This window comes from Hibiscus syriacus, unplaced genomic scaffold, assembly GCF_006381635.1.
Source record: "Hibiscus syriacus cultivar Baekdansim isolate YM2019G1 unplaced genomic scaffold, ASM638163v2 tig00001728_pilon, whole genome shotgun sequence".
Lineage (NCBI taxonomy): Eukaryota > Viridiplantae > Streptophyta > Magnoliopsida > Malvales > Malvaceae > Hibiscus > Hibiscus syriacus.
Window position 1 is genome coordinate 1,255,640 of NW_024061884.1, and position 12,029 is coordinate 1,267,668.

The window sequence follows — 12,029 nt, forward strand, 5'->3', positions numbered from 1 at the left end:
AATCATCGAAAAGTCCTTTACAAACCTTCGATAATATCCAGCTAATCCCAAGAAACTTTGTACTTCAGAAACATTTCTTGGAACTTCCCAATCTATAATAGATTTAACCTTATGAGGATCCACCTAAATCCCCTCTGCAGACACTAATTGTCTAAGGAATGCAACTTCAGGTAACCAAAATACACTTAGACAACTTAGCATAAAGCTTCTTATCTCGAAGTGTCTGAAGAATCACTGAAGATGTGCGTCATGTTCTTCATTCGTCTTTGAATAAACCAAAATATCATCAATGAAGATGACAACGAACTGATCAAGGTACGGTTGGAATACTCTATTTGTAAGATCCATAAACGTTGCCGGTGCATTAGTTAATTCAAACGGCATTACCACAAATTCATAATGGCCATATCGGGTCCTAAAAGCCATTTTTAGAATATATTGTTCTTGTATCTTTTGCTGGTGATAGCCATAACGCAAATCAATTTTGGAGAACACCAAAGCTCCCTTAAGTTTATCAAATAAATCATCGATTCTTGAGAGAGGATACTTATTCTTTATTGTCACCTTGTTGAGTTGTCGATAATCCATACATAGACGCATCGAACCATCTTTCTTCTTTACAAATAGCACTGATGCACCCCAAGGTGATATACTAGGTCTGATGAATACTTTATCCAATAACTCTTGCAACTGAGCCTTTAAATCACTCAATTCCTTCGGGGCTATTCTATAAGGAGCCATCGAAATTGGTGTCATTCTTGGAATTACCTCAATTTGAAATTTAACCTCTCTATCAGGAGGTAATCCCAATAATTCATCTGGAAACACGTCTAGAAATTCTTGGACCATCAGAATGTCCTCCAATCTAATCTAAGTGGCTCGAGTATCAATCACTTTGACGATGAAAGCTTGACATCCTTGCAACATTAGCTTCTTAGCTGACATTACTGATATCACATTAGATAATGGATTAATTCTCTCGCTGACCACAATTACCTATGATTCATCTAAACTTCTCAAAACTACCCGCTTCAATCGACAATCAACATTAGCATGATAACGATACAACCAATCCATTCCGAATATAACATCGAACTCGTCAAAGGGTAATTCCATTAGATTAGTAGGGAATTCAATTCCCTGAATCCTTATAGGACACCTCGACAAATCTGGTTCACCATAGCACTATGCCCTAATGGGTTAGTCACAATTACATCACTACTTATAGCTTATAACTGAATTCTCAAATCTCTTACTAGTTTACTACAAATATAGGAATAAGTTGATCCCGGGTCAATCAATACCAAAACAAGTTTATCAATTAATTGGAAAGTACATGCAATGATTTTCGGATCAACACGATCTTCATTAGTCTTAAGGTTGTATACTCGAGCAGTCACCTGCATTTCAGGTTGAGTGGCCGATTCAGACTGATTCCTTCCCCTACCTCTTCCTCTACCTCTTTGAGATACAGTAGAAAATCTCTCTGATTGTGAAGGCTCTCCGGTCATTAACAGAAATCCTGGATAAAATGTCCAGTGTCCCCACATCAAAAACATGCTCCGAAGACCACTTGACACACACCATTATGATTTTTTCCACAATGCTGACATTGACACGACCTTTCAGCTCCTGATTTAACTGATTGAGTCTGCCTAGCTCTCATAGGATTTGATCCTCTCCATGAGGATGCAACTGACTCAGATCTAGTTTGGGTTCTAGGTCGAAAACCCGAACCTCAGCTTCTCTTTGATTGTGATGCACTCGATGAGGAACCCACTCTATTAGTAAACTGGTTTTTTTTGCTCCCCGAATCTTTCACTTTGTGCTCTCTCCAAGGCTTTAGCTCGATTCACTACCTCTTGAAAAGTATGAAGATTTAATGCTATTAGCAGGTCCTTCAATCTGAGGCGCAAAACCTCCACAAACCAATCACAGGAATCTTTCTCAGTTGGGACCAATTCAGCTGTAAATCTACTCAATTTATTAAACTCACACTCATATTCATACACAGTGTAGTTCCCTTGCTTCAAATCCATGAACTCCTACTTCATTTGTCTAATGAATTGATCACTGATATATTTGTTCTTGAACTTGTCTAGAAAGAACAACCACGTCACTTGATCCCTAGATGCTCTTATCGTCACATTAGTCCACCATATACGTGCTTGTCCTCGTAGCAGTGATACTACTTCATCCAGCTTCTCCATTTCAGAATAATGGAGACCATTGAGCATAATTTTTACGTCATTAAGCTAAAGATTCGCAGAAACAGGACCTTCCTCAGCTTCTCCTCTAAACTCAGGTGCTCCTAAAATTTTTAGCTCTTTAGCAACATTCATCCTAGGAGCCGAGGGAGTGGACGGTTGGAAACACGTCAGAATCACATCCAACTTCTGAAAAATATTCCCTAATTTACTCCATCTCCCGCTTCACTTCGGGAGCCCTCGTAATTCGACATCTATTAAGATATAATCACTTAACTATATTAGCAACGACAATATACTCATTACATCATTAGATCAAAGATTTTTAATATTTTGTTGGCATGTACACCTTTGAAAACATAAATTACTTCGTTTTGAGCTTAAAATCGAATAAACCTTAACTCTAATACCAATAAATGTCACACAATTGACCCATACCCGACCGGGATATGAATCTGAGGTGTAACATTGACTTTCCAATACTTTGACTATTTGAAAATCTGATTAAAATTCAACTTTTTACTTTTATTTTAGTGGCGAAGCCCTTATACCCATTATTTAAAATTAAAATTAATATTAAACAATAAAAACAAACATTTAAAATACTTACATAAACCTTAAATTTATATAGTTACAAAACAGATAAGAGCATTTGCGATTTAAACCTTTGTAGTATATGCTAACAAAATTTTAAAATAACAAAACCACCTACCATTCAAATTGATCTGATCTGATCTTCTCCAGAGATATGTTATCCCGACCTAACTTTACTCACCTGACTTCTTTGAACCTACGTGTGAAAAACACTCACACTCTAAGTCTTTGACTTATTGAGACATAAATGAGCGCAATAAAATATTAAAACACTTGCTTAAGCACTTCAGAAGAAACATTGAATGCGGAAAAACATGATACATTTCATATAAGTAACATGTACTGTTGTGCATTGTTCAATCCATATCAATTTGTTTAAATAGCCCAACACATATCACTGAGAACTCAAGGTATGTGAGTACTTTGAGGTTGTGCACTGTAATTGCATTCGAAACTGCCGCGTAGAATTTACACCGAAGTGCCACGTAGATTTGTCCCAAAGGACCGCGTAGAACTGTCTCGAAGGAACACATAAAATTGTCCCGTACAACCGCGTAGAACCCTCGACTCTTAGCATGGCAGTTATACCTCTAATTCTCATAGCACATACTTTGGGCTTTAACCATATAAGTATTCACATAGCATTATTCCAATAATAATTCATTCACATAGAACAAATATACACATAGCAATAAAATCAAAACATTATAAATACATTTCAGAAAATAATGAAAATTGTTTTCGATTGAAAACCTTCGAGGTTGGCTCATTGCAAGCCGCCCTCACATCGAACATAAATAAGCAAATTGCACTCACCTTTGCCTCACTTAAGCCTTAAACAAAATATTTTTCATTTTCAATCAACCTCTTTACTATGTTGATTCGTTCGGTACTTGATTTCGAGCAAAATCTACACGTTAACATAACCAAAATGAATACTAGATCTCAAATAATTGTTAACCAATCATCATTTACATAAACTAAATAAAACCCCTAATTTACGATTTCAAGCCGAACAATATCGGTACTCTACACCCAATACCCGATACTTTCCTTCTATGGTATCGATACCTACCTCAGTATCAATACCCAAATTGCATTATGAAATTTCCTTTTCAATTACAGTATCGATACCATACTATTGGTATCCTACCTCTTCAGTATCGATTTTGTTCATCCGATTCATACAGTATCGATACTATTCTTACAGTACCAATACCCATGCCCATAATTCACTTATTTCACTTCGATTTTTCCCCAACACTCCCCTAAATCTCATACTTCTAACTCCAATCAAACCCTTAAACTTACTAACACTTATCACAACCAACTTATATGCATTAAATCCCTTCAACATCTAAAATTTTCACTAGAACACTTAAAACTAAAAATCACACCCATTCTTCAAACATGTTTCTAATCCTTTCTAATACTTCAAATACCTTATTCAAACATTTGACAAGTCAAATATACCTTTAATATCCAAATACTAATCAATTTTCATCAATTCCCTTAAAAACCATTTTACCAAATCACCATTAACTCATCAATCTCATAGCTTCTAATCATCTTTAAGCTTTCTTAAGCTTCTATACCACCCAAAGACTCAAAACCAAACCAAAAATTCAAGAAACAACCAACTTCAAAAATGACTAACATTGACAATGGAGGTTCACGATGGAATGAAGAAGAGAAGATAAATAGAATGCTTCTAGGCTTTTCTTTCCTTTTCTTTCTTTTCTTCACATATTATATAACATTTAAAATGAATTTTAAATTCATTTCATGCTAAAAAGACCAATTTGCCCTTCCGTACTTCAATCTTTAATAAAATGTCCTAAACAAAAATTTCCAAATCAATCCTTGAACATTTTAATTTATCTAAATTAAACCGCTAAATTTTTAAATCTTTACACTTTAGTCACTGACCCGATGTTTGGGGTATTATATGGGTAATACTTGGCCGACCAATTTAATAAACACCTCACGACCTCCATATGATAATAGACTTTTTGCCCATCCTTGCACTCTAGAAGCAACTTTTTTCCGAATAAACTCAAAAGTTGACGCTTTATTAGCCCCCACTAGCATCGATAAACCCAGATAGTTGCCAAGATCAGAAACTCTGGCAACGCCAAACAATGAGCAACACCAATTACGAGAGGATTGAGGTGTATGCGACTAAAATATACATTGGATTTGGCAAAATTAATTTGTTATCTTGAAGCAAGCTCATACAATTGCAAAACTTCATTTAATCATTCAAGTTCATGAGGCTGGTTACGAACAAATAGTAAACTATCATCAGCATAAAGCAAATGGGTTATCCATGGACTAGAACGGCTAGCAGAAGGCCGCAAATCTGTCGATTGTGCTGTTCCGAGTGCAGCAAAAAGGAAAGTGCTTGAGTACAAATCATAAATAGAAATGACGAGAGGGGGTCTCCTTGATGCAACCTTCATTTCAGAGAGAAACTGTCACTAAGATTACCATTTATTTGAATCTGGTAGGTGACAGGAAACACTAGACATAATTAACGACACCCATTCCGGAGCAAACCCAATCTGAAGCAATACAACGCTCAAAACGGACCATTCAACATGATCATATGCCTTTGTCATATCTATTTGAGAATAACACCTCGGGAAGCATCCGGAGAATCAAACTTCAATTACGATTTCATGGGCCACCAGAAAGTTATCTATGATAAGTTGGCCCGGGATAAATGTTGCTTGATCGTCGTTAATACTAGAAGGAATGATGGTTCTTAACCGATTAACAATAACATTTGAAACAATCTTGTAGACAACGGTTCACAATGCAATGTGTCAGAACTGGGAAATAAGAGACGGTTCAGCAACATTAGGCAAAAGCAATAAAACGGTTTGATTCACAATCGCCATTAAAACCTGGCCAGAGAGAAGATCAAGACAAAGGGTTATAATATCACCGCCAATGAGTGGTCAAAAAGAAGGAAAGAATCTAGCCAACTAACACATGAACGTTGATGCTCGAGTATGGAAATAGGACGTGTTTCAATCCCCATAATGTAGCCAACTAACACATGAACGTTGATGTAAATAGGCCTCATTACGTGTCAAACGCCCATTTAATTCCTATTTTAAATATGCACATTCACATAAGTCCTCCTCAGACATGTTTCCCCCAACAGTTGATCAATTTGTTGTTTGATTATAGAGATCCGACCAACCTCCTATCGACAGACACGCTGTCAGGCCTATAAATTAACTTCCACCGGTTGGATTTTGGAAATTGGAGATTGAACCTTTTGAATACATTCAGCCTCAGTTGTTGGTAAAATAGACTACAAAACCACACCGTTAGCACTGACATGAAAGATAAACAATAATTGAAAAAGAACAGAATGGTAAACCGTGTCGTGGTATAACCACTGCCTTAGAAACGAATTCGCCCCGATGTGTGTAATCGCTGCAGTAGGCGGACCGTCCCCCGAGATTAACACGGTCGCTCCGAATTTCGTACACCCGAAACTGGAGTAGACTGCTAATGGTATTGAACTTCTGATCGAAAACACACAGAAAGAACTTTAGAAAACACCAGATACATCTTAACGTTTTTTTATTTAATTTAGGAAAAGTTGTTTCATAAAGAAGATTGTGCGTCCTTTTCGAGTAATTATGGCTCAAATGAACTAACTTCAGGCGGTTCCCAAGCCCTCGACAGTTCCAGACATGAGATTCATGGTGACCGGTGGGGTTGATCTTCGGCCACCGTCGAAACAATAAAGATAGAACTAGTAGTAGGAGGTACAACAGGTAGAGGCGAAGATACCAAAGGAGGCCTTATTCACTTGAAATGAACCAACAATGAATCATCCGAGACATTCATAAGATGCCTCTTAGAAGAACGCTTGGATGAATGACCAATTGAGGTTACCTCCACAGTTGTTGTCATAGGCAATGCATCACAAGGCAATTAAGGAGGGGTGACCTCCGTTGTGCCAACGGCAGTGTCAACCTGAGACAAAGTAGGCACTCGAGAATCTTCAGGAGATGAACAGTACAATATCCAGTTGGGGACAAGGAGGTAATGTCGTGGAACCAGGAAACGAACGCGAAGCCAGTCACCATATTTATAAGGCGACGCAGAAAGGGCTCCATCAAGTGGACAATAGGAAACTGAGTGTCCAATAATCCACAGAAAAGCCAAAATGTAGGAAGTCTTTCATACTTAAGCATGGACAGTTGAGGCTTACCATTTTCTCGCCTACCCAAAGCAACACAACAATGGAGTTCTTATCCAAAAAAGTTCAACCCGGAGCTGCAAATAATCTCTCATTCGACCTGTCCCAGTTCGAAGATCAATAAGCATCGGCGTACCTATCCAACGAGCGATAACTGTACCAACATCAGTGCTCAGCCACCCCAGTGAAACATCATAAACTCGGACCCAAACCGGAAGACCCGAAAAATCATAATCACCCAAGATGCGGTCCGAGACATAAGGAACAAGGGAAACCAAATCACCATTGAAAGTCCAAAGGGAGCGGAATAAGATATAATCCTTTGCTTCGGTGGAAGAAACCTTGAAGAGGAAAAATGAGCATCCAACAATGTGATCTCAGAGACACGAGATGGAGACCAAATAGATCGAAAAACTCTAGTGACAGATTCAGTATCCAACTGGTTTTCAAAAAAACCCCGCCCAACTAGCCAAGTATCCGCAATAGTATCCAGAGAAGAGGAAGACAAAGGTGTAAGGGAAACTTCGCAGTTTCATCCACAGTGAAATGAAGATTAGCAAAAAGACGTTGAACCTTGTCCGCCATGAATGTGGAATTGTTGACACACAAGTCTTGGAGAGAAATTATAGGGACAACCATGAATCGTGGAAACCATCGAAAACCCGGAAACCGTAAAGAAGAGTGTCGTGGGAACGAAGTTGGGAGAACGTGGAAAACCACAGAGAACTGCAACAGAAAACCGCCAACAAACGTGCGCGTAACAAAGGATAGGAGCCTACATGTGCCATGCAACTTGAAAGGCAAACTTGTGATCAGGCCCAAAAGACGGTTTGCAAGCAAAGATATTGGAAAAGAAATAGTTATTAGGAGGAACATCACTGATCCGCGAATCAAACAAAATAAAAATTATCAAACAGATATCAGAATTAACATCCTGGAGAGTGGAGATATGGCAGGGCAGACAAGACTCGATAACCAACAACCTCAATCAGAGAACAAGAGAGAGACCAAGTAAAGACCAAGGGCAATACCAGGGATCAAAACCTGTACATGCCCACTCGATGAAAGATGACGAGGAGCAGTAACCGTGACACCCTTTGATCAACAAAGGGCCGAAAGAAGCGACAGAGATAACACTCATAACTTTCATATATATAAGTTATTTAAATTCTAATTCATTTTATATTTTAGTTATTTAAATTTGAATAATTTTGAATTCAAAGAATGGTCTTAATGTTAAAAAATGGGATTTTTTTTTGTTTTTTTTGATGAAAATTGTAAGATGTCTGAATTTATTATACTAGAATAAAACAATAACCCTTATCTTTTTCCTATAAAAATAAAAAAAATGAAAATATTAATTGTAGAACTATTGATTGACAAACGAAATCCCTTTAACCTGTGAATTAGCTTCCCGGTTTCCTTATTCTCCAATGCACTTGCAAACTAACCAAAACGCCGCTAAGCAAAATACCATAGACAAAAGGGAAGCATGCAATTCATGTTCAAACACCAAAAACTATAGTGACACGATGCTGTTTTCTGCTACATGTAATTCTCTCAGCTCAACTATAGTGAAGGTTCTTGAACATGCTTTGACATAAGCTGTACAGTGTCTTTCCACCAAGAAATCTGTTTTTCCTTGTCACGAAGCTCTTGCATTGCAGTTGCCAAAGCAATTTCTAATTCTCTTATCTGCTCTTCCTGCCTCGTTTCCAGCAATTCGTGCAATTGTCTCTCCAGTTCATACGGAGGAACCCCAGATTCCAAGTCCCCACGATCTTCTTCACCATCAATTGTTGGGTCAACCACTTCCCCATACCTCATACTTGAACTATTCACACTACTCTCCTGTACTTGCACCACGGAATTCATGAAACATTTCATCTGTTACATAAACTACAAGTTTTCAAGTTTTTTTCAATTCCGATTAAGATCATTCTAAATCCTACCCATTTTAAAGGTTTTTTTTAATTATAACTTATAATCAAAACCAATCATTACAAACAATAATCTTTAAGTTGTAAGTATCATTAAGTCAAGATCTACCTTTAGTTTTTGAGTATTCTAAAATTAAGATTCTAAACTTATAAGTGATTTTACTATCAAATTGAAATAAGTTGAATATTAGATTTGAATAAATAAAAAACTATTTTTTTTTCTAGTTTGGATCAGAATCAGTAGGTTCAAATTAAATATGCGAAACTAAGAAATTTGCAAGTTTCGGTCGTACCTCTATGGGTTCCTGAGGTTGATTTGTGGATAATTTGCCTGAATCAAAATGGAGTTGTAAACGTTCTAACTCAACTTCAAGTTCTGCTTCATCCATTCCCTCGAGCCAACTATCTTCTTTCGGCACATCATTGAATTTCAAAGGCTGATCAAATAGTACTTTCTCCATGTTCTGACCTTCCTGGACGCCATTGTTTGGTTCAATCTCTTTAGCAGCAATGAATAAGTCTTCATTTCGAAGCTCTTCTTTAACATTTTTAACAACACTCTCAATTTGAATTCTCAATTCCGTTATCTTTTGAAGTTCATTTTTACTCTCAGCAACCAGTTGCAGCAAAAAAACATCCTATCACCACGTTGAAATTAGCTTCCGTCCTGCATCTTTGTGTGTGTGTGTTTTGGTAAAAAAAAGAACAAATTGGAATTTAGAACTCAAAAATCAAATTATAAACCTCTGTTACCTAAAATCGGTATATCCAATATCCCAATGGTTTTCAAATTGGTTCACAGATCCGATAATAGAAACCCTAGAATGCTAAAGATTTAATTCGATAAGATTAACTATCCTCCGAATATTTTATTATTTAAAAATTTCAAAAATAAGATTATATATTGTATTTCGTTCCTACCGAATAAATCCAAACACTATCTTATGGAATTAAATTCCATATAAATGGTGCTTTTTATTTTTAGTTTCCAATCCTCCGATACACATTCCTTTGTTGTAATCAATCAGAAATTAATACAAATTTCACCTGATGAAAAATCAGGAGGAGCGGCAGCTCGATTGGGGTGAGCCACGTCATCATCTTCTCCTTTCGTCTTGCCATGGCTCCTCTTCAGCTGACGACGCTCAATGACAGAGAAGAACACAGAGATGAATATTAACATGAATCGAATAAAACGGATATATAAACAGTTTCTTTAATCGTTTAATAAATATAAATTTAACCACTATCTCCCTCCTTTTATCTTTTTTTTTCTTTCTTCTTTTCCTTCGAGTTTATTTCATTTTTTTTAGATTATATCAATTTTTTTCTTTAATCTTTTTTAATCGACGGTGACATCAACTTTATTAATGATTTTTAATTGATGATTCTCTTTTTTCTTTATTTTTTTAATAAAAATAGTTTAACTGTGTTGCATATTTATTTCTATCTTTGTGACATATTTTAATTTTTTTTAATCTTTTTTTTTGCTTTTTATTTATATTTACTTAGAGTTGGATTTGACGATACCACGACTGATCAAGATGGTGTTTATTTAAAATCTTGTTGATCTTTCCTGCTATGGATCTTTAAATTGAATTTGGATGCGTGATTTTTCGTTTGTGGTAGTTTCTCACGACGCTCGACTCTGATCTGTAGTTTTGGTAGTCTTTCAGTAGTTTAATTCCCATTTGTGGTTCGATTGTCGGTGCAATCAGATTTATTCGTATCTATTTTAGTCTCTTGGTTGAGTTTTTAATATTTTCTATGTATGTTCATTATATAATCTAAAGTTGCTAGTTTCAATGTTATAGGAAAAATTCACGTTATGTATTTAGTTTACGATGATAGTTGTAAACTATTATTGTCGGATATTTTTTTAAATAATATGAATGGCTTATTTTTAAAAAATAATTATAAATTTAAAATAAAATATTTAAATATTTTAAAATATTTAGATATTTTAAAATATCATATCTAATTAATATAATATATCTTTTACATTATCCGCGCCTAATTCATGCGTTTATGAGCAATAAACTCCCGTGTTAATTTATGTTGAACAAGAATTCAATTAGCCAAACCTATGCCGTATAGTTCTATGCCATGTTATGCGTTAATTACCGGAGAAGTCGAGATAAACCATCCACCTATGAGTCATGAGTGCATGAATGAATCAATTTTATGGGAGTCAAAATAGTAATAAAAAAATACCGATTTCAATATTTATGGACTGACAATGATTAAGTGGGCATATTCAACGAGATAATGCTCTCAAATTCTTTATTTCACGAAATAAGGCAGTCCCCAGATTAATTGCTCAAATGGGGTGATTTCCACAGTGTTGGCGTAGGTCGCCAGGGCATCCCAGCGACATGGTAGGTCGCCATGCACGCCAGGCGACATGGTAGGTCGCCATGCACGCCCAGCGACCTTATAGGTCGCCATGCACGCCCGGCGGCCAACGTTCTGCCGTCTGTTGCTCTGCTTTGGTGCTTTGCCTGGGCCATGCACGTGGTATGGGATAGTAGCCATACAATCCTCTCATCGCGTGTGATTCCACTTGCAGCTGCTCAGAGAACCTATTCCTCATGCTCCTCGCGTGATTCCTCTTACATCTGCTCAGAGACCTCATGCATGCAACTGTAATAGCTGTATTATTGCAGCATGATTTGAGCTGCAAAGTGTCATAGCTTCGTGCCCTAGCTTCGAGCCATAGCTGCTCCCTCATGCCATAGCTTCGAGACTGTCCACTCTTGTTATCATAGCTGTATTGGTGCAGCATAAAATCAGTTGTTGCATGCAGCAATTAGTGTTGTATTATTGCAGCGTTCAACGGTTGAAAAATTTACAGCATTCAACGTGAATTATACAGCTCAAATTGATTGCAGCTTACCAACCGTGCAAAGATCATTATATATTGGATATGAGGGGTTTAGGGTATAAATTATTAGTTTGTTAGTTTAAGTTATATTATATTAATTTGTTAGTTTAAGTTATATATTAGATTATATAAAAAATTAGTTAATTAGTTTCTTAGTTTAAGTTATTAAATGTAAAAAA

General features: G+C 36.5%; 1 protein-coding gene and 1 pseudogene across 1 annotated transcript; both read right to left on the bottom strand.

Moving 5' to 3' along the window:
• Positions 1-231: 231 nt before the first annotated feature.
• Positions 232-2,039, bottom strand: LOC120132536. Its single transcript, XM_039149282.1, has 4 exons — positions 1,823-2,039; positions 1,337-1,522; positions 565-830; positions 232-456 (listed from the first exon to the last, which is right to left on the bottom strand). Exons 1-4 carry the CDS (start codon positions 2,037-2,039, stop codon positions 232-234), a joined length of 894 nt encoding a protein of 297 aa, XP_039005213.1.
• A 6,406-nt stretch (positions 2,040-8,445) lies between these two features.
• LOC120132545 lies at positions 8,446-11,823 on the bottom strand (annotated as a pseudogene).
• Positions 11,824-12,029: the final 206 nt, after the last annotated feature.